General features: G+C 42.4%; 1 protein-coding gene across 1 annotated transcript in view; it reads left to right on the forward strand.

The window, feature by feature from the left end:
* HTT (huntingtin) overlaps nt 1-23,811 on the forward strand; it is a 268,580-nt gene extending 244,769 nt beyond the window's left edge. The window contains exons 64-66 of the mRNA XM_089691557.1: nt 5,615-5,777; nt 12,476-12,636; nt 16,510-23,811. Of these exons, the coding sequence (XP_089547683.1) occupies nt 5,615-5,777; nt 12,476-12,636; nt 16,510-16,723 (538 nt within the window). The 3' untranslated portion in view covers nt 16,724-23,811. The remainder of the gene's footprint in view (nt 1-5,614; nt 5,778-12,475; nt 12,637-16,509) is intronic.
* The last annotated feature ends 452 nt before the right edge of the window (nt 23,812-24,263 follow it).

Here is a 24,263-nt window from a genome sequence, read left to right on the forward strand (position 1 = left end):
AACTACGGGAGCGCTCATTGGCACCCTTGCAGTTCATTTTGAACTTCAAGGTGTAAGCCGCAATGGCTGATAGAGTTTTAGTTCATTCATTCATAGGAATCTGTGAATGAATGATGTGGCCTTGTGGGCACAGCCCCACACGGCTGCCCTGTTTTTTAATTGTGACAGTGGGTATGGGGAGAAGATCCCTCATCAACTGTCACACTGAGAGTGGCATCAGGGGGTGAGGCTGGTAGAATATGTAATGTAATCTTAAAAGAGAAGTTCACCTTTTAGAACATAACTGTACATTTGAACTAAATGTTTAAGCTGCTTGTGTGGGATGATCTTGAAAGGCCAAAGTTTAATGAAAAAACTTCAGGAACATGTCAAAAAGGACCCTCTTTTAGATCGTGGGTGTTTTTTCAGTATTCAATAATTTTTTTAGCTACTGGATCTGCAGTATTGTTGGCACATTACTTAATATATTCAGATACAGGGGTTAGACAAAAATATGGAAACACTACAGGATTTACAGATGTGAAAATGACTACATTTTTAGTGTTGAGAGTAAAAGTAATGCAACATCCTTTTGCTTCTGCAGTGTGATGAGACACCCAGCTAACAGGTGGGAAGCCTCACTTTCATCATCCACTTTCATCATCCACTGCGTGCCCTGCTAGTAATACAGAGTCCTGCCAGAGCTTACTGAGCTTCAAACAGGGCAAATTGTTGGTTCCACTTAGCTGGTGCCTCTGTGACTGAAGTTGACAATTTATTTGCCGTGTCGCAAGGTACAGTATCAAAGGTTATGACAACATATACATTTGCCAGGAAAAATCATTTGATAAGCAGAAGTGTGATCAACATGATCAGCTGACTGATAGAGACAAAAGGACATTGCGCAGGATAAGCAATGAGCTCTGCAAAAGTGACTGCAGAGCTCAGCCCCCGTCCCCCTTATTCCAGGTCACAATCCTGTGCAATGTCCTTTTTGTCTCTTTCGGTCAGTTGACCATGTCAACTTGATTATGCTTATCAGACAAAGTTTTCCCAGAAACTGTGTATGGCGTCAATTGGCAGCTTCAATCACAGATGCACCAGCTAAGCGGCACCAACATTTTGCCCTATTTGAAAGCTGTAAGCTCTGACATGACTCTGTATTACTAGTAGTGCATGCAGTGAATGATGAAAGTGAGGCTTCCCATCTGTTAGCTGGGTGTCATTTCTCCTTTCAACATGAAACATGTCATTACTTTCACACCAGTAATTCATGTAGTGTTTCCATTTGTTTTTGTCTAACTCCTGTATATAGCTCAGTAAATGAAGGCATACCATTTTATAAGTGAATTAATTTATATATACAGTGAAGGAAATAAGTATTTGATCCCCTGCTGATTTTGAATGTTTGCCCACTCACAAAGAAATAAGTCTAAAAATCGAATGGTAGGTGTACTGTAACACTGAGAGATAGCATAGCAACAAAAAATTCAAAAGAAATGCATGTCAAACAAATGATGCACTGATTTGCATGTTCATGAGGGAAATATGTATTTGATCCCCTTCACAAAACATGACTTAGTACTTGGTGGCAAATCCCTTGTTGGCAGTCAGAGGTCAGACGTTTCCTGTAGTTGGCCACCAGGTTTGCACACATCTCAGGAGTGATTTTGGCCCACTCCTCTTGGCAGATCCTCTCCAAGTCGTTAAGGTTTGGTGGCTGATGTTTGGCGGCTGATGTTTGGCAACTCAAACTTACAACTCCCTCCACAGATTTTCAATCAGATTAAGGTCTGGAGACTGGCTAGGCCACTCCAGGACCTTAATGTGCTTCTTCTTCAGCCACTCCTTTGATGCCTTGGCCGTGTGTTTTGGGTCATTATCATGCTGGAACACCCATTCATGACCCATTTTCAATGCCCTGGCTGAGGGAAGAAGGTTCTCACCCAAGATTTGATGGTACATTGTCCCGTCCATCGTCCCTTTGATGTGGTGCAGGTGTCCTGTCACATTAGCAGAAAAACATCCCCAAAGCAGAATGTTTCCACCACCATGTTTGAGAGTTGGGATGGTGTTCTTGGGGTCATAGGCAGCATTTCTCCTCCAAACACGGCGAGTTGAGTTGATGCCATAGAGCTCGATTTTGTTCTCATCTGACCACAACACTTTCAACCAGTCCTTCTCTGCATCATTCAGATGTTCAGTGGCAAACTTCAGACGGGCCTGGACATGTGCTTTCTTGAGAAGAGGGACCTTGCGGGCACTGCAGGATTTCAGTTCTTGTCGGCATAGTGTGTTACCAAATGTTTTCTTGGTGACTGTGGTCCCAGCTGCCTGGAGATCATTGAGAAGATCCTCACGTGTAGTTCTGGGATGATTCCTCACTGTTCTCATGATCATTGACACTCCACGAGGTGAGATCTTGCATGGTGCACCAGACCTAGGGAGACTGACAGTTGTTTTGTATTTCTTCCATTTGCGAATGATTGCACCAACTGTTGTCACCTTCTCACCAAGCTGCTTGGTGATGGTTTGGTAGCCCAGTCCAGCCTTGTGTAGGTCTACAATCTTGTCCCTGACATCCTTGGACAGCTCTTTGGTCTTTGCCATGGTGGAGAGTTTGGAACCTGATTGTTTGATTGCTCCTGTGGACAGGTGTCTTTTATACAGGTAACAAAATGAGATTAGCAGCACTCCCTTTAAGAGACTGCTTCCAATCTCAGCTTGTTACCTGTATGAAAGACACCTGGTAGCCAGAAATCCTGCTGAATGATAGGTGATCAAATACCGTATTTTTTGCTCCATAAGACGCACTTTTTTCCCCCCAAAAAAGGGGGGAAAATGTCAGTGCGTCTTATGGAGCGAATATAAAGCGGCCGGTCCGGTATTTTTGCGGCCACCATGTCAGAATACCGGGCCGGCCGCTCAACCGTTGTCTCCTGCAAGGCCTTACCTGTTCCTCGCTCCAGCGCTGCACAGTCTTCCCGCGCTGGCTTCTGTGACAGCCGGGTGCCCACTGCGCATGTGCTGCGCTTTGTGAATGATCCGGTGTCTTCTGGGACACATGAAAGGTCCCAGAAGGCGCCGGGCCATTCACAAAGCGCAGCGCTTCTCGCACATGCGCAGTGGGCACCCGGCTGTCACAGAAGCCGGCCCGGGAAGAAGAGGGAAGGACAACTCCGCGGAAGTGGGAGCGGGTACCTGTCAAATTCAGGTACCCGCTCCCCCTCCCTCCCCAAAGGTCAGCAGTCTCTGGTCATTCCCTTCACTGTCTGCAGTCTCTGGTCATTAGCTGCAATGTCTGCAGTCTCTGGTCATTCCCTGCACTGTCTGCAGTCTCTGGTCATTCCCTGCACTGTCTGCAGTCTCTGGTCATTCCCTGCACTGTCTGCAGTCTCTGGTCATTCCCTGCACTGTCTGCAGTCTCTGGTCATTCCCTGCACTGTCTGCAGTCTCTGGTCATTCCCTGCACTGTCTGCAGTCTCTGGTCATTCCCTGCACTGTCTGCAGTCTCTGGTCATTCCCTGCACTGTCTGCAGTCTCTGGTCATTCCCTGCACTGTCTGCAGTCTCTGGTCATTCCCTGCACTGTCTGCAGTCTCTGGTCATTCCCTGCACTGTCTGCAGTCTCTGGTCATTCCCTGCACTGTCTGCAGTCTCTGGTCATTCCCTGCACTGTCTGCAGTCTCTGGTCATTCCCTGCACTGTCTGCAGTCTCTGGTCATTCCCTGCACTGTCTGCAGTCTCTGGTCATTCCCTGCACTGTCTGCAGTCTCTGGTCATTCCCTGCACTGTCTGCAGTCTCTGGTCATTCCCTGCACTGTCTGCAGTCTCTGGTCATTCCCTGCACTGTCTGCAGTCTCTGGTCATTCCCTGCACTGTCTGCAGTCTCTGGTCATTCCCTGCACTGTCTGCAGTCTCTGGTCATTCCCTGCACTGTCTGCAGTCTCTGGTCATTCCCTGCACTGTCTGCAGTCTCTGGTCATTCCCTGCACTGTCTGCAGTCTCTGGTCATCCCCTGCACTGTCTGCAGTCTCTGGTCATCCCCTGCACTGTCTGCAGTCTCTGGTCATCCCCTGCACTGTCTGCAGTCTCTGGTCATCCCCTGCACTGTCTGCAGTCTCTGGTCATTCCCTGCACTGTCTGCAGTCTCTGGTCATTCCCTGCACTGTCTGCAGTCTCTGGTCATTCCCTGCACTGTCTGCAGTCTCTGGTCATTCCCTGCACTGTCTGCAGTCTCTGGTCATTCCCTGCACTGTCTGCAGTCTCTGGTCATTCCCTGCACTGTCTGCAGTCTCTGGTCATTCCCTGCACTGTCTGCAGTCTCTGGTCATTCCCTGCACTGTCTGCAGTCTCTGGTCATTCCCTGCACTGTCTGCAGTCTCTGGTCATTCCCTTCACTGTCTGCAGTCTCTGGTCATTCCCTTCACTGTCTGCAGTCTCTGGTCATTCCCTTCACTGTCTGCAGTCTCTGGTCATTCCCTTCACTGTCTGCAGTCTCTGGTCATTCCCTTCACTGTCTGCAGTCTCTGGTCATTCCCTTCACTGTCTGCAGTCTCTGGTCATTCACTGCATTGTCTGCAGTCTCTGGTCATTCACTGCATTGTCTGCAGTCTCTGGTCATTCACTGCACTGTGTCCGCAGTCTCTGGTCATCTCCTGCACTGTGTCCGCAGTCTCTGGTCATCTCCTGCACTGTGTCCGCAGTCTCTGGTCATCTCCTGCACTGTGTCCGCAGTCTCTGGTCATCTCCTGCACTGTGTCCGCAGTCTCTGGTCATCTCCTGCACTGTGTCCGCAGTCTCTGGTCATCTCCTGCACTGTGTCCGCAGTCTCTGGTCATCTCCTGCACTGTGTCCGCAGTCTCTGGTCATCTCCTGCACTGTGTCCGCAGTCTCTGGTCATCTCCTGCACTGTGTCCGCAGTCTCTGGTCATCTCCTGCACTGTGTCCGCAGTCTCTGGTCATCTCCTGCACTGTGTCCGCAGTCTCTGGTCATCTCCTGCACTGTGTCCGCAGTCTCTGGTCATCTCCTGCACTGTGTCCGCAGTCTCTGGTCATCTCCTGCACTGTGTCCGCAGTCTCTGGTCATCTCCTGCACTGTGTCCGCAGTCTCTGGTCATCTCCTGCACTGTGTCCGCAGTCTCTGGTCATCTCCTGTACTGTGTCCGCAGTCTCTGGTCATCCCCTGTACTGTGTCTGCAGTCCATTGGTTCAGAATATTTTTTTTTTCTTGCTTTTCACCTCTAAAACCTAGGTGCGTCTTATGGAGCGAAAAATACGGTACTTATTTCCCTCATGAACATGGAAGTCAGTGTATAATTTGTTAGACATGCATTTCTTTTGAATTTTTTGTTGCTATTCTGTCTCTGTGTTACAATACACCTACCATTCGATTTTTAGACTGATCATTTTTTTGTGAGTGGGCAAACATTCAAAATCAGCAGGGGATCAAATACTTATTTCCTTCACTGTATATTTTAAGCGAACACTGTTTTTGTGCCTGTGTTTCAGATCTGTAGTACCTGTTTTGTACATGAAGGCTATAGAGCTCAACCAATTGCACACCACATGTATGTTTATAAACGGTTGCATTTTTGCACTAGCTGATTCACATATTGCATCCTTCTGCTGGACAGAATCCGGAAGGGATTTCCCTTCGAGGCAAGGGTGGTGGCCAGGATTCTTCCACAGTTCTTAGATGACTTTTTCCCTCCTCAAGATGTAATGAATAAAGTAATTGGAGAGTTTTTATCCAATCAGCAACCCTACCCACAATTCATGGCAGCTGTTGTTTACAAGGTGAGTGTTTACTGTGTCTTATTTTGAAATATTGCTTTTTTCATTGGTTTCTGTGTCTTCCTGTCTTGTTACCCTCCTATAACCTATTAAAGGCAGTTAAAAAGAAACCTGCAATGGTTCCATACCATTTCTCTGATGACACATTGGCACCATGGGAATGCACCCCATCTGCAAGCATTGATTGATCAGTTTTAGCTTCATGTCTAATCCATAGACTTGTACCAGTATATCTCTACTGTTTTATAACCTTTATTTACTTTGTTTTGTGGTTTTACTGGTCATTCTATAACTTACAACTCCTTGAAATCTGGAAGTGGTTTGCAAATGTTGCAGATCATAATGCTAGCATGTAAAGCACTATACCAGCATGTTCATAAAGCCTTATAGTTTTTAGAACAATGGTTGTCAAGCTTGCTTTTCCACTGCACTGTATCCTCTTTAAAGTGGACCGATAAATACAATTCACATGAAAACTGATAGTCGCTTTAATAAAAGTACATTTCTGCTCTCCTTTCTGTCACCTATAGCCTACGCTGCATATCTTTTATGGTGTTTCACATTATTTCAAACTGCAGACAGTCTGCTGCTTACCGTGAGATGGGCCCAGTGTGGTGGACTGGCATTGGGATAAGAAAATTGGCACAACATTGTGCTGATTAGTAAGCAAAGCTGCTAAATGTAAAAGATATATATTGACAAACAACATATAAATCAGATTTTTAAAACATTAAGAGATCCAGTTTTCTTTCTATTAATTTCAACACGAATCTTCCTAAACATTTATATGTGCATTTAATGTATTTTTTGAACATTATTGTCCTATAAAAACTTCACTTGCATAGACATCCAAAAGCCTTGAAATTGTTACTGGGCACCTCCATCTTGGATATGATGTCAGCAGCTGCAGCAGACTCTGTCAGAGCTTTCATTCAAGCAACACGCTATAGTATTCCCATTCACTTCTACCCTGACTGCTGCAAAAAGGTTATGTAAGAGGAGTAAAGGGTGGAGGAACTGGGTCAACACAAGCAATAATTCTACTACTTTAAGAGGAGAAGACTATAGCGTGCAAGTAGGGATGGGGCTGTGCAAGAAAAAACTCTTCCTTGAGTGGTCAAATTACCTAGCAAATCCAGAGGCATGCTGCAAATGAATAAAAAATCTTTATGAAATAGAAAATGCTGCAAGTAATAATTTAAAATAGGTGATTTTTTTTTGGCTTTGTTTGCATTTTATGAAGTTGGTGACAGGGTCTCTTTAATAACAATTAGGATTTACATTAAGCTGACCTCTTTTACATGTACAGTACATTCCTAAAGTATTCAGACCCCTTTCTCTTTTTTAAATTGTGGTATGTTGCAGCCTACATACCACAATGTTGTTTAAATTCATTTTTTTTCTCCTTAATCTACACTCAGTACCCCATAATGACAAAGTAGACAAACAAGAAATAGAATTTTAGAAATGTTTGCAAATTTGTGAAAAACTGAAATATCACATTGGCATAAGTATTCAGACCCTTTCCAGCAACACTTGAAATTTTAGCTCGGGTGATTCCCATTTCTCTTGATTATTGCTGAGACATTTCTACACCTTAACTAGAGTCCACTTGTGCTAAATTAAATTGATTGGACATGATTTGGAAAGGCACAAACTTCTCTATAAAAGGATTAACAGCTGACAATACATACTGTATCAGAGCAAAAGCCGTGAGGTCAAAAGAACTGCCTTCAGAGCTCAGAGAGAGGATTATTGCAAGGCACAGATCTGGGGAAAGCTACAAAAAATGTTTTGCTGCATTAAAGGTTCCCAAGAGCACAGTGGCCTCCATAGTTCTCAAGTGGAAGACGTTTGTCCCAACAAGGACTCTTCCAAGAGCTGGTCTCCCGGCCAAACTGAACAATCGGGGGAGAAGGGCCTTAGTAAGAGAGGTGACCCAGAACCTGATGGTCACTTTGATTGAACTCCAAAGATCCTGTGTGGAGATGGGACAAAGTTCAAGAAGGACAACCATTATTTCAGCCCTCCACCAATCTGGTCTTTATGGCAGAGTGGCTAGAGAGAAGCCTGTTCTCAGTGTAAAACACATGAAAGCCTGCTTGGAGTTTGCAAAAAAAACATTTGAAGGACACTCAGACTGTGAGGAACAAAATTCTCTGGTCTAATGAAGCCAAGATTGAACTCTTTGGTTTTAATTCTAAACGTTATGTCTGGAGGAAACCAGGCATCCCTCATCACCTGCTCAATACCAATCCCAACAGTGAAGCATGGTGGTGTTAGCATCATGCTCCAGGGGTGTTTTTCAGCAGCAGGGACTGGTCAGGGTTGAGAGAAAGCTGAATGGAGCAAAGTACAGACTTCTCAATCAAAACCTGTTCCACAGCGCTCAGGACCTCAAACTGGGCCGATGGTTCACCTTCCAACATGACAACGATCCTAAGCCAAGATAACACAGGACTTGCTTATGGGCAACTCTGTGATTGTCCTAGAGTGGCCCAGCCAGAGCACTGACTTGAATCCTACTGAACATCTCTGGAGAGACTTGAAAATGGCTGTCCACCGACGATCCCCATCCAACCTGACTGAACTTCAGAGGATTTGCAAAGCAGAATGGCCAAAAAAAACCCAATCCAGGTGTGCAAAGCTTGTCATGTCATACCCTAAAAGACTCAAGGCCATAATTGTTGCCATAGGTGCTTCAACAAAGTACTGAGTAAAAGGTCTGGATACTAAGTATATATTTAATTTTATTCTTTTTAATAAATTCACAGAAATTTCTAAAATTCTGTTTTTACTTTCATTATGTGGTACTGAGTGTAGATTAGTGAGAAAAAAATTAATTTAAACAACTATAGTATCAAGCTGCTAAAAAATTGAAAAAAGGGAAGGGGGTCTGGGTACTTTATGAATGAACTGTATATTAAAAAACAAAAATACTTTAGTTCTTTTGTAAGAACTAGACCTTATTGTATACTATGCTACTAATATAGTTTCTTTATCATTCTTCAGAAGTATATATTTGAGCAGAAATACCGGCAGAGCCTCAGAATTGGCTGTTGTCTGCTTATCTGACCCTGTTGATTCCTGCGGCGTGAGCTCCAAGGTGTCGGAAATCGGAGTTTAGTTGGGTTCTCTCAGCAGAAGGGCCCGCTGTGTGTGAGATTGCCAGGCCAAGCATTTCTGAATACGTTAACACCATAATATCCGCTTTTCTTAGTAATGGGGTTAAGCAGCCTTTAGGGGTCCTTCCATAAATGCACATGCTATAAGAGAAGCATATTGATCTCCACAGGCAACTAGAACAATGTAATTGTTACCCACTTACCCACAGCTTATCAACCATGGGCCAATACACATGTCCCATTGATTTGCTGCACTGTAAAGGAAAGCTGGATTTACACCTGAGTTCCTTCCTATGTGCGCTGAGGGAGAAAGGTCTGACTGTTTAATAGACAATATACAGATGATTGTGGTGCATGCAAGAATGTGCCAGTAAATGTGCAGACTTCATTTTATTATTATTATACAGGATTTATATAGCGCCTACAGTTTGCTCAGCACTTTACAATATACCGGGAGATAATACAGCAACAATACAGTTCAAGACAAGAGGGATAAGAGGGCCTGATCCTTGGAGCTTACAATCTAATAGGGAACACCTTGTATCACTAAAAGGATCACCAACAGCAGAAAGGAGGACCTAGTTTCAATATTTAGAGCTTTAGTTAATAAAGGGATCACCAGCAGGGGAAATATGGTCCTGATTCTTCTATATAGATCTTTAGTTATCATTAGAGGGATCACCAGCAGGAAAAAGAAGGTCCTGATTCCTCTTTATGAATCTTTAGTTATCACTAGAGGGATCACCAGCAGGAGGAAGAAGGTCCTGATTCTTCTATAGAGATCTTTAGTTGTCAGTAGAGGGATCACCAGCAGGAGGAAGAAGGTCCTGATTCTTCTATAGAGATCTTTAGTTGTCAGTAGAGGGATCACCAGCAGGAGGAAGAAGGTCCTGATTCTTCTATAGAGATCTTTAGTTGTCAGTAGAGGGATCACCAGCAGGAGGAAGAAGGTCCTGATTCTTCTATAGAGATCTTTAGTTGTCAGTAGAGGGATCACCAGTAGGAGGAAAGAGGTCCTGATCATATAGAGAGAGGGTATTGAATTAAAATTCACAGAGGTCCAGTCAGTAAAAACTTTCTTTCAGCAGATATCCAAGTCGCATGTTTGTGTGACGACTCAGATCCTTCACATTACAGCCCCCTTCCTCCACATCACACTCTTCTTCGGACATCAGTGTCCTCGGTCCCCCTTTCACATCTTTTTCTCTGCTGCACATCACAGATTCCTTTTGTCTTAGTTACCCCCCCCCACGTCAATGTCACTTATGTCCCCACCCCTCCCGCCCCAACTTTTTATAGCAGTGTCCTCAGCCACCCTTCAGAGCGCTGTCCTAGCAGTGTCCTCACCCAACAACACCCCCCCCCCCCCATTCACTCCTCTTCAGAGCACTGATCTCAACCTCTCCTTTCCCTTTCACAGCAGCATTTTCAGCCTCATTTACACTCTTACTCACCGTCCTACCTTACACAGGGCAGGTCTGGACAGGGGGGCCGTTACGGCCCAACTTTTCTTGTTAACAGACTGGTGATTGGTTGCTACCACACAGCATCCTAGCAACCAATCACCCTCTTGCAGCTCTTGCCCTCCATCTGCCACCTCTCCCATTCTATGCCCTGCTGCAAGCATGAGAGGGCAGTGCCTGGAGGAAATAAATAGATCTACAAGGGACCAGGCTCCTTAGTGTCGTGACCACAACGGACCAGATGGGACTGGTACTCGGTCTGTATCCGGTCCACCTTTTAGCGATGCCTGACATAGAGCTTTATTTACACCCCATTTAGAATACTGTGTTCTAATGTTTCTTGCAGTAGTCCAACAAATAGAATTTGTGACAGATTCCTGTACATGGTGGTAAGGTGTATATGAATCTATCACAACTAACAGAACTGTTGCAAGCATCACTCCTTTGAAATGTTGGAATTTTACAGGCCGAGAAGCTATATGGAGAAATTGGAAGAGTAATAAAAACGTATCAAATATCCGTTCCAGAGAAACGTAAAGACAAAGTTTATTGTATAATGATCTCAAATATGAGAAACAATAATTACACACGTGAGACAGTCAACAATTTTCTACAGTATGGAAGAAGAAGTCTTAGTCTTCTCCACTTTTCTTATCCCTGATACGGTGGTTTTTGTGTATGAATTTGTTGCAACAATAGCTCCATACAGTAAAAGATTTGCAAATGAGAACTGCTTGTCACATGCTTTGCTACTAGCAGTGCAAAGTTAGTATACAAATAAAAAAGTGAGCGCCTAGAGGAAAAAGTGAAAATAAAATGAGCGTCTTATGCACAAAGATGGGTAACCAACCATAAATAGACATATATATAAAGATGGATAAGTGCAGCGCTATATAAGATTAGGAAATATATCCTCATATAAATCACAAAATGCACAATTATTCCGATAAACGCACAGTTATTCAGATAAACGCATAAAGTTCCCAATAAGTGACTGTAGTGAATCCTGATCCGTCAATGATAAGGTGTGAATGGTGGTGTAAGTAATGCGCACTTACCGAATGCGCATATCAAATGCGCCTTATGTAAATGAATCTTGGTCCATCTGATGAAGCCTGGGGATGAGTGGTCTACTCTCCAAGAGATGGATCATCAAGTGTAGGCACCGCAGTCCGGGTATCCAGATATCCCTTGTTCCTTATGGGGTTACTCCTATATCACCGCAAATCTCCTTAAGGGGTTGTGTCCCGTCCTGTGATGGTGGGTCTGTAGGTTTAAAATACTCCCCCAAGCGGTGAGAACAGGAATACTCCCATAGTGTAGTAGGTGATAATGACTTTTATTAAGGATGCATCAATAAACACACAATGGTGTAGATCAAACAGATAGCAGTATGACTGACCATCAGGAGTTTTAAGGTGGCCGCCGGAGCTCCACGTTGCTTCGGCGGCGTGACGTCACGGCGTGGTGTGGCTCCTCCTGACGCATATCGTGTGCAAACACGTCCTCAGAGGGGGGTCGCCAATCCTTGGATCCTTGGCGTTTATCGGAATAATTGTGCATTTTGTGATTTATATGAGGATATATTTCCTAATCTTATATAGCGCTGCACTTATCCATCTTTATATATAGTGCAAAGTTAGTGTTTTCATGAATTTGATGATCCCAACAACATACATGTGGTGCAAATGCCTTATTGAATCGCCTACAAATGTTTTATATCCACCATTCACCAACATAATCAAGGATAACAGGTCCTGCATAATTTCTGAACCAATCTTAGTTGGAACTCACACAGGAGTGAGGACTGTCTCCCTGCGTCATGTGACAACTCTGCTACCTGAACAGCCAATGAGAGTCACATGTTCCCCTATACCTACTGGTTATTTACTTTCACCCATGGTGGCAGGGAAGTGAGGAGTATGTGAGTATAAGCTGTTGGGTGCAGATGCCAGGAAAGTGAGTCTGTTGTTTTTTTCCAGCATGGGTAAAGCACAGGTTCAGTTGAAAGGCAAGTTAAGCCTTGCTGATCTTTCCCCTGGTGGTGTCTTTGGTGCTGGAATGGCACTACCATGTTAAGACTTTGGTTTCATTGTTGATCTCTATGTTGCAGGTGTTTCAGACGCTACATGCCACTGGTCAGTCCTCCATGGTGCGTGACTGGGTGATGCTCTCACTCTCCAACTTCACACAGAGAACTCCGGTGGCCATGGCAATGTGGAGCCTCTCCTGCTTTTTTGTCAGTGCATCTACCAGCAAGTGGATTTCTGCAATGTATCCTTTGGGATCTCTTTATAATCAGGCTAAGTGAACAATAGAGCTCCTGGGGGGAGATGGGGATAAGTACTTTGTAATGAATGGAGCTATTCATATCCAATTTCCCCGGGGGGCATTTTAGTTTCTACATAATCAGAACTCATAATCTGGGTATGTGAAAGTCAGACCTCACAAAACACTTGTACTGTATAACTCGGAGACGTTTGGAGATTGTAGGAGTAGGAGGAACCTTTTACAGATTCTCAGCCCTTTATGCTCAGTCAGATCCATTTTTTTTTTATATATGTACATTTTCATTATTCATGATTTAGTTCTCTCTAGTGCTAGACTGCTTTACATTTGTTATTTCCACTGATTTTTCTGGTAAATGGTTTGCATCTGAAAAATGTATAATTGACATTTGTATATCTTTTTGTTTAGAATATCTGTTTGCCTAGGTTCACACCTCTGCATTTTGTGCGGGTGCGTTTGCACAGGCACAGCAGCCCACTCGAATGTACCTGCAGGATACGTGGGGCAAAAATCCCTGACCCTTTTTCCAAAATTAACCCACAGAGCAGCTGCATGGAATCGTATAGTGCTGCTGCACCGTGAGGTTTCTCAGGCCAAAAAATTTTGCTGCTTTTTCAGATGCATGGGATGCCATTTTTCTTCATGACACCCCCACACGTATGCTATAAACAGGGGTGTGGAAATTCTTGAAAAACTACTTGCCCAGGGACAAAATCGGGGTCCAAATCTACTTGTCCCTCATGACAATCTACTTGTCCTAATAAAAATACATTTTAACCAAAATTATATTTAAATCTGCTTTAAGTAATGTCTGGGGCTTTTAAAAACAAAAGCGTCTTTATGACGACTTAAACGTTTAATATTTTTAACATTGCATTGTTAATCCCCTCCCTGCTGGTCTTCAGCACCACACCCAGGGACTAGCAGGGAGGAGAGAGACCTTGCAGTGTAATGAACACTGATTGGCTGCTCCTCAGGAAAGGGGAGTGTCGGGCTTATCCTTTATCCCTTTCGCTGCCAGAGCTGTGATTGCACTTTTTGCACACTTTTAAAAGATCATTTAAGGCCTGAAGATTGCACAAAACCCCCAAACATTATATATTTTCTGAAATCAGAGACCTTCAAGAATTCACAAAGCTTAGTAAATAAGGTGAAGGCATAAATTCTTTAACCAACCAATCATGTCCAAGCAAATAGCCTGTTTTAATTTCCTTATTAATATTTATTTTTACACGTATTTATATATAGTGCTTCACACAGCAATTTACTTATTGTACATTCCAATCAGTCCCTGCCCCCCAGGAGCTTACAATCTAAGGTCGCTTCCTCTCTTGCGTACTTATACATACTAGAGACCATTTATTTACCTACATGTCTTTGGGTTGTGGAAGCAAACCAGATTAGCTGGAGAAAACCTATCAAGCACAGAGAGACAACTCCATGCAGATAGTGTCCTGGTTCAAGGACCCTCGTGCTGCAAGGCAGGTGTGCGCAGTGGGTAGTTGAAGTGAACACATTAAAGTACAACTTAAGCCAAAGCCTTTTTTTTTCTTTTGGAAATGGAGTAGATATGGATTAGGACACCTATTAGTTTTTATTGCTGTCTGTGCCCCCATTAGGGAGACTCACCCCTACCCCTCCCACATTTTGGAGTTGTTCCCAGAAAAGTAATAGATGGCAAATCATCCAATAGGGGCACTAAATTTGGGGGCCCCAAGGGATTCCCTTAATTTGCAACAATTTTTCCTCGCTTCCTGTTTTGGCTAAGGGACAGGAAGTGAAGGTAAATCTCCCCAATGGGACACAGATGGCAAAAACTAACAGAAGTGATCACCCTCCCTTACTCCTATCCAAAATGAAAAAAAGTTTTACCTATAGATATGCTTACCTTTGCTTTGCTAAGCCTATTGCTTTAGTAAATGAATGCTGCACTTACAGTATATATACACCTACAGTTAGTTCCATATATATTTGGACACAGGCACAATTTTAGTTTTGTTTTTTTTTCAGGTATTTACCAAAACGTATTCAAGCTATAGTTAGTTATATCATGGATATGGGCTGAAAGTGCACACTCTCAGGTTTAATTTGAGGGTATGTACATCCAAATTGAAGGAAGTGTTTAGGAATTACTGCTCTTAAGAGTAGCCATCCCCCCTTTTTCAAGGGACCAAAACTAATTGGACAATTGAATCAAAAGCTATTTCATGGCCAGGTGTGGGCTACTCCTTTGTTATTTCTTCATCAAATAAGCATGTAAAACGTCTGGAGTTGATTCTAAGTGTGGTATTTGCATTTGGAATCTATTGCTGTGAACCTACATCATGCGTTCAAAGGAGCTGTCCATGCAAGTGAAACAGGCCATTGTAAGGCTTCAAAAATGAAACAAATCCATCAGAGAGACAGCAGCAAAATTAGGATTGGCTAAATCAGTGTTTCTCAACTCCAGTCCTCATGGACCCCCAACCGGTCATGTTTTCAGGATTTCTCTCAGATGAAACAGCTGTGGTAATTACTAAGGCAGTGAAACTGATCAAATCGCCTGTGCAAAATAATGGAAATCCTAAAAACATGACATGTTGGGGGTCCATGAGGACTGGAGTTGAGAAACACTGGGCTAAATCAACAATTTAGTACATTCTGAGGAAAGAAGAACGCACTGGTGAGCTCAGCAAAATAAAAAGGCATGGACGTCCACGGAAGACAACAGTGGTGGATGATTGCAGGATCCTCTCTATGGTAAAGAAAAACCCATTCACAACATCCAGACAAGTGAAGGACACTCTCCAGGAGGTGGGCGTATCATTGTCAAAGTCTACAAGCAAGAGAAGATTTCACGAGAGCAAATACAGAGGGTTCACCACAAGGTGCAAACCATTCATAAGCCTGAAGAATAGAAAAGCCAGATTAGACTTTGCCAAAAAAAAAAAAAAAGCCAGACCAGTTCTGGAAAAGCATTCTTTGGACGGATGAAACTAAGATTAATCTGTACCAGAATGACAGGAAGAAAAAAGTGTGGGGAAGGCTTGGAACAGCTCGTGATCCAAAGCACAATGTCATCTGTAAAACATGGTGGAGGCAGTGTGGTGGCATGGGCATGCATGGCTTCCAGTGGCACTGGGTCATTGATGTTTATTGATGATGTGACAGAAGACAGAAGCAGCCGGATGAATTCTGCAGTGTTTAGAGATATACTGTCAGCCCAGATTCAGCCAAATGCCGCAAAGTTAATTGGATGGTGCTTCACAGTACAGATGGACAATGATCCAAAACACACTGCAAAAGCAACCCAGAAGCTTTTGAAGGAGAAGTAGAATATTCTGCAATGGCCGCGTCAATAACCTGATCTCAACCCAATTGAGCATGCATTTCACTTGCTGAAGGCAAAACTAAAAGCAGAAAGACCCACAAACAAAGAACAACTGAAGACAGCTGCAGTTAGAGCCTGGCAAAGCATCAGAAAAGAGGAAACCCAGTCTTTGGTAATGTCCATGGGTTCCAGACTTCAGCCAGTCATTGCCAGTAATGAATTCTCAACAAAATATTAAAAATTATAATTTTATTTATGATTATATACATTTGTCCAATTACATTTGAGCTCCTGAAAATGGAGGGACTGTGTATAAAAATGGTTGCTGTTCCTAAAATGTGTACTTGATATATATGTTCAACCCCTTGAATTAAAGCTGAAAGTTTGCACTTCAAATTCATTTGGATTGTTTTGTTTTAATTTATTTGTGGCATACAGAGCCAAAAGTATCAAAATTGTGCCTGTGTCCAAATATATATGGACCTAACTGTATATCCATGTTTTTATGTGTTATAATTTCTTGGAATTTTCCCTAACCCTCCTTCCAGTCTTCCACATGTGATCAGCCGAATGGGCAAGTCTGAACCTGTGGACGTCAACTTGTTCTGTTTAGTGGCCATAGACTTTTACAGGCACCAGATTGATGAAGAGCTGGACCGCAGGGCCTTCCAGTCAGTTTTCGAGCTGGTGGCTGCACCAGGAAGCCCGTATCACAGCCTGCTGATGTGTTTGCAGAATGTGAATAAGACGACGGTGTTCTAAGCACTTTGCGGGTGAGGCTGATATTGGAGCAAAATTACAGGACAGTACAAGAAGGGAATGACCCTGGTCTCTTCTTCACTAACATCTCTACCCAGGCCCTACAACCTCACCCACCCCTCCCCGGAGTCACTGTGACTCTCACTCTGCTCTGAATGTCTGTTCTTTGTAAATATCTGATTGCAGTTAGTTTTTTTTTGTTTTGTTTTTTTTCTTTTGCTTTACTTCAGTGAATGTAAATGTCCTGTTCTTTTCACGTTTTCCAGTGGGAGTCTGTAACAGCACAAAGCCGCATCACTAAACTCAAAGCACTCGTCTTACTAATCCTTGTCTATGTGGACCCCATTTGTGGAGATGAGGACAGCATCTGCCATAGCACTGAATCATTCCTCTCTAGTGCTGCAGGTGGTGACAGTCATCGCTATGAGTATTGTGGAAGCATGGCGGAGCTGGAAAGAAAAAGATACTCCCCCATAGTCTGCCGTAGAGGCGTCTGTGTACTGAGCACGACAGAATCTTCCCTGCCCTTTTTCACTTAATTTGGGTATTGACATAAATGATTTTAACTCCTATTTCTATATTATGTAAAATATGTATAATTGTAAAACCCTACAGTTCGTGATACTGTCATTCCACATTACAAAAACCACTCTGACAAATCCTCTTGCTTGTACTGACTGGTTTGTAGTCATCATTGGCCCAAACAAAGAAGATTTTTTTGTTTCAATCCCATTTACATCGTCATGCTAATATGTACCTGCCAGCTATATGCAGGGCTTGGGCCCATTTTTTTTTTTTGAGCTGAAACAAAAATAAGCCATCATTAGGAATGTGGGATTGTGCTGTGACAATAAATAATGTCAATCCTTTTTAGAAAATTGATGGGCTACCTCTGTTACCATACTGGTCAGCTTATATAATGGCTTCTTCTTATCGTAGTGGCAAAATGTGTTTAACTGTTTTCTGAGAACTGGCTGGGCAATATAGGGTTCTAATATAGTTTATCCATATAAAGATGTTAAGCAAAACTGTAATTGATTTGTTTACTAGCTTTCTGCTTAAAGGGTAAGTCCATCCCAAACTACTATTTCAAGGATGTTTGAATTCTGGTGGAATGAGCCACCCACTGGCTTTTTCTGTCACTTGGGATTTTGAGGCAAAATCTCTCCACAGTTCCCATTATCCACTTTTCCTGAAACTGCATCTTCTGTGACATAAAATGAATAGAAAAATCTGCAGTGAAAATTAACCCATTTATAGTGGTTGTGGCAGAGTGAGCGGAGCCGGGAACTGCAGAGATCCTGATGCAGGAGTTGTTGATGAATAAAAGATGCTGGTGAGTGATAGAAATAGTTTGTATCAACCATTCTCTGAACTTCTGTTAATTATCTGGCCTATGACTATGTAATATCACATATTTTCTAATTAATAGGACAACTATAGAACTAATCATTTTCTAGCATTCCTTGTTCATGCTGTCCTGACAGTAAAGAAGAAGTAACCTGCCAAGAGCTCCCACCATTGGGTGCCAGGAGTCACTTTCTCAGCGCCAGGTTGCAGGTATACGATCATACAGAGAATCCTGCATTGAAAGTGTAGTTCTCTTTTAAATTAGCTGATCTGCTTACTGTTTAATGCTGTGACTGACCAATTATCAGTATTAGTACCTCTAAATAGGGACTGTGGTGGTCGCTTGCAATAGAGGAAACTTTGAAGAATTTCTAGTTTTGTCTTAAATGGCCAGAACACAATTTATAAGTCCGTTTCTCTAAAAGAAGCTTTTACCAATACATTTGTAAAGGTTTCAGCAGCTGACAAGAACTGAATATATTAAAATGTTTTAGTGGGGCAGATATGTGTCTCATGCCACTGCTTTACATACTCTTTTTTTTAATTAACTGTATGTTTATTTTTATATAGAGCAGGGAAACGATACAGTATGCAAACTAGACAAGTTTTAGGCCTCATGCACACTGGAACGTTATTGATGCTGCTGTTAGGGGCATTTTTTTTTCCTGCCTCTAAAGGCCCCTGCATGTTAGCCTATGTGTCCATGCACATGTAGGCATTTAGAGGTAGAAAAACAAAGCCATTACCAGTGCGTTCAGGAGCAATGGCTTTTAAAAAAAAAAATATTTCCTAGTTTTATCTTTTATTGTTTTTAAGTTGAAAAAGTACAAGGAGAGCTTCACAAATACATACAAAATTTGGGAGAAATCCCAAAACATATCCTAATCAAAACAATAACCTTGCATCTAGGTAGCAAAGAATGGATCCCATGATGTTGCATATCTATGCAGACCCGTTGGTGTTGGAATGAATGGCAGGCTCAGCCTGGACTCCTACCAGGCCATGCCCCCAATGCGTTACACTCCGCCCCTCAGAGCTTAATCATGGGGATACATCTGGATAGGAACTATAAATAGTAGGGAACCTGACCACCCAATAATAACTATACAGATCCTGGAGTCTCATCTAACATAAGGGAATGTAGATATCACAAAAAAAGGGGAGGGGAGAGGGACAAAAAGGTAAGAGTACAAAGGGTAAGAAGTAGCAATAGAAGAAAGAGAAGAAAAGGGTATTTGGGGGGGAATCCTGACCTAACTCTAAAAACCCAGATCTAAAATGTCCATGTTAAGTGGGAAGGGTGGCTTAAAACCTTGTGAATTACAAAATATCCAAGTGGCCCAGGTCGTGATATGTTTATCCAATCTATCATGCTGCACTGCTAGTAGATATTCCAAATCCATAAGTGGATCCATTTCCAGTACCCATTCAGCTAACGTAGGCACATCCGGGGACCTCTAATGTCTAGCAATGATAACTCTAGCAGCTGTCAAAAAAATGGCAAAGGATATAATATTTTTCTATTCATTGATTGAACCTGGCAGTATAGACGATTAGGTGATTTGAAGGATATTAGGGGCAAGAGTCCCTTTCACTTTACAATAAAGTTGTCGGACAGAAGCTCAGAACCTTTTTAATTGGTGGTTATTCAGCCCAAATATGACTCCCACACTGCTAACACAGACTGGAAAGGGAGGGATAATTTTATTGTACAGTATCTGGGCACCTGTACCATCATGTCAAAACTTTACATTTTTTTCTCGTGTATAGTACTAGCTATAGAGAACTTAAATGACAATAATTAAATACTTTATTCCAGTCTTCCTCGCCAATGTGAATTTTTCATTCCTTCTCCCATAAAGCAGTATAGGCCGGAGGGTTTGGATGAGAAAAAAAAGACAAACTAGAGAAAAATCTGGGAGACTGCATGCTTTAGAGGTAGATCACTGACATGTCCTCAAAGTAGGGCAAGATGTAATTTTTTGTATAGCAGTAATATAAAGAACATTGATTGTTGCTGCAAGGACCAATGGTCCATTTCATAAGTATTTGATAAGGAAACTGTAGAATTTGTCTAGGAGCAGTGGCATTTTGGCAGGAAAAGCACTTGCCGCATATAAACGCTTCTAAACACAGGGCACATGTAGCACTTGAGCGTTAATTTATTTCAGTGACCTGAATAAATCTTTATTCTGGCCAATTAAATGAATGAAAGCCCAAGCGCCTAAACGTTTTACACAAATTTACAAGCGTCAACTGTTTTTTTTTTTTTCTGCCAAAAACTGCTGCCAGGAGGAAAGGCGTCTAGGAGAGCAAAACGTTCAGTATGCATGAGGCCATAGAATAAATGAACATAGCTACAGTTTTGAAGTTAAAGTAGTTATGTAGCTCATTAGGGAACAACCTTTGCAATAGACACAGTTGTCAAGAGCTAGGATCCACACATTGTATAAGTCGCAAACAAAGTTATTCCAAACTTTGGGTAACCGGCATATCCTCGAATACAATGATGTGTGCATAGGTAGGATTTGAGGTTGGAGTTAAAGTTCAAACCAGAGATTTGAAGCCTTAAGCGGTACAATAGGGGAAACTGTTAAAAGAAAAAGAATTTGTAAACAACATAGGAGAAAGGAGATGTGGGGGTGGGGAGGGTTTCCTGGTCCCAGGGCAGTCCGCCCAACAGCCACTCCAACCATTGTTAGTTCTTTCTGTTTTGTCCCCAGACCAAAGAGTTCAAACTGGATTTGAAGTGACATAGGTATCCAATGGTTTCCATACCTTCTAAAAAGTTGCTGCAGAGTTTAGTCATGAGTTACGTTCTCCTTTCATTAGTTTGGCTATACTGAGTATGGTCAAAGAGTATGACATCTCTTGTAGAGGTTAACTAGAGCTTTTAAGGTCAGTATACCCAAGTGCTGAAAGTATATGTTATTTGTATGCTGCCAGATGGGGATAAAATTTGCAGTGTGTGCGCATCATATCTTCTTGTTGGCAAGTTAGGAAGGAGGTTGTTTTGGGGCCTAGCACTCCAGCAGTGTGAACAAGGAACACCAGATATCCCACATTGCTTCTGTGGAAGAAAGCTAGACAGCATTTGGATATACATAACTCATTTTACTGTGGTAAGCTCCTTCTCCTGAAAGATCTTTCCATCAATGTGCAATCTCATATCACTCAAGTTGGAACTTTGGAAGGAACATAATTAGGAGGACAACTGGCTTATCTTGAGAGTGGGCTAACAAATGCTAACAATCTGTACTTTCCCAGAAATTCTGAGAGCCTATAGCCATATAATCCCTTTCTGATGTGACCATAATTAGCTGGATGGTGCAACAATCACTTTATGCCTATGGGTTCTTCTGTGCTGAAATTCATAAAGTATGATGGGCTACACAGCAAAAGTGACCAAATGCCACTTGTCTCATTCTCTGTTATGTTACCTGATTGAATACTAATTAATTTTTTTAGTGTTTTTTTTTTTTTTTTTTTTTTTTTTTTTTTAGTTAATCTGTCATTTGCAGTTTACTGGGCATTTACTTTGCCGGTTTGACTAGCTGCAGCTTCTTCCCAACTGAAGTGAATAATGCTGCTCCTGTTCTGTAGAAAGAGTAGTTTGTCAGTTAAAACAGAATAAACTGTATCGTAGAGTGGGGCTCACAGCTTTTTCAGAACCAGCATGACTGTAAGCAAAGTAATTACAGCTCGGCAGGAAGCCTTGAAGTTGTGAGCAGCAATATTCTTTACCAACATTTTGTTAGCAGTCTACACCAAGACTGTCCACCTCCTGCTCCAATGAATCTTATACAATGTTCACAAATCCCTAATTACTGAATTAGTTGAAATATGTCAAATACAGATCGTGATCACTTCTATGGTCACCCATCACCAACAATAAAATACTACTATTGAGTTGCCACATTCTAGATTAGGGGTCCCCAAGCTTTCTAAACAAAGGGCAAATTTACTGTCCTTCAGACTTTAGGGGAACTGGACCATGGCCAGTGGGAGTAGAAAATGTCCTGGCATCAGTAAGAGGGTTACTCTTAACACTGGTTAAGTGGTCCCATCATTTGTATCAGGGGAATTATTAGTGTCATATCGTTGGTGTCAGTGGGAGGAATAGTGCCCCATCATTGGGATCAGTGAAAAGGAATAGTGCCCCGTCATTGGGATCAGTGGGAGGAATAGTGCCCTGTCATTGGGATCAGTGGAAAGAAATAGTGGCCCATCGTTGGTATCAGTGGAAAGGAATAGTGGCCCATGGTTGGTATCAGTGGAAAGGAATAGTGGCCCATGGTTGGTATCAGCGGAAAGGAATAGTGGCCCATCGTTATCAGTGGAAGGAATCGTGTCCCATCATTGGATTGGTATCAGTGGAAGAAATAGTGTTCCATCGTTGGTGTCAGTGGGAGGAATAGCACCCCATTGTTGGTGTCAGTGAAGGAGTTATTGACCCAACATCGGTGGCAGTGGGAGGAATCGTGCCCCAAGATGCAGATAAAGGCAAGCAAAGGGCTGCAGTTTGGTGGCAGGACAGTCAGTTTCAGTCATGGGTAATGTGCAGAGCACGCCAGGAGCTGGGCTTGTGGCGCAGAGATGGCAGTGCCATCTCTGAAAATTGACAGCTACACCATTCTGTTATGTTGCAAGGCATTGATGAGATCAAGGAGGGTCCATTAATTTGAACTATTCTGGCAGGTGAAACACTTCTTGTACATGTATTTCAATAGTATTTATGTGGAGCACCATAAATTAACCTCCACCCTATCTACAGAGGGAAACCTTCAATTGCTCCTTGATTAATTTTGTTTTGAATAAAGAAATTCTAAATGTGGAGGAGCATAGCCCTTGACTAAAGCCTGAGACTCACAGGTTGGTTTTAGTAGCTCAGTTGCCCTACTGAAATTGCCTGAGATTAATAGCATAAGACCAGAGATCTGTTACTGGCTGGAACAAGGAGCTCCATGAGGTGTAAGTTCACAGCAGCATGTACAAGCAATTAATCACATGTGATTGTGTAATTCTACCATAGTGTGTAATTAATCATTGTTGCTAATGTGTAGCTTACACCTCGGAGAGCCAATTGTTACATCGGTAAGCTATGAATTCCTGGTCTACTGCAGTTCTACAAAGGCAATTTCAATAGCATGATTGAGTTACTGAAAAAAATCACAGTTAGCTGAACCGCCTGAGTTGGACACCCTGGTTTTCTTTACATGAAGCATTCTTGCAGACAGACTTGTAAACATCTACATCTTTTATAAACTCCCGCTGCATTCAGCTCTCTGGACAGCTATAGATTGCCAGCTATTTAGTGTTTGCTTTGATTATGGCTGACCATAGTGCTATAATCCTCTTTTGTACCCTTGTTTAATAATATTCCTTGTGTACTCCCCTCCATGGTCAGGGCCATGTTGCTAACAAGTACACCATAAACAGCAAGTCAATACACTAATATCTGCCATCGGCTATATGTAAAATTCAAACATCTGGCTAGCTGCTGCATGTCGTTTGGGCCTTTGGCTTCTTCACCAGTTCCATGCTTCATCTCATCCATTTCCAGAATTCCTATTGGACATGAGCAGTCCACTTCATCAATCTTCTGGGCTATGATAGTTCACAGCCGGAGCCCAGATGTGTTTTGTTTTCACAGTAAAACAGAGTATATATTAAATTGTATGTTTAAATTAAAGATTGCTGGTTATATTGCACACATTAATTAAAGAAAAAGTTGAACTGTACCACCACTTGTCTGTTGTGTGTGAGTTCTCGCCAAAATTTTGTAATTGATGTTTGGAATTTGCAGAAAGCACATTCGTCTCTTCTACTGCACAAAGGGTCCCTGCCGGTAAGTGACAGAAGACACTATTGGAGGTTTTTTTTTTTTGGTTTTTTTATATGGAAACCTGAAGAAACAGATCTAATGTGAAGGAAAATCATAATGGTGTTTGGTAAATTTTATGGAAACCTTTTTTGGTAATTTTTTTTATAGACTGATTTGTTTTCTTTCTTTGGTTACCAACATATTTTATACTGTGCTCTTTAACCACTTCCAGTCCGGACACTTTCACCCCCTTCCTGTCCAGGCCAATTTTCAGCTTTCAGTGCTATCACACTTTGAATGACAATTGTGCGGTCATGCAACACTGTACCCATATGAATTTTTTAGCATTTTTCTTTAGACAGATAAAGC

Source organism: Staurois parvus, unplaced genomic scaffold (assembly GCF_062004578.1).
Source record: "Staurois parvus isolate SC_StPar_1 unplaced genomic scaffold, SC_StPar_1.0 ptg000564l, whole genome shotgun sequence".
Taxonomy (NCBI): Eukaryota; Metazoa; Chordata; class Amphibia; order Anura; family Ranidae; genus Staurois; species Staurois parvus.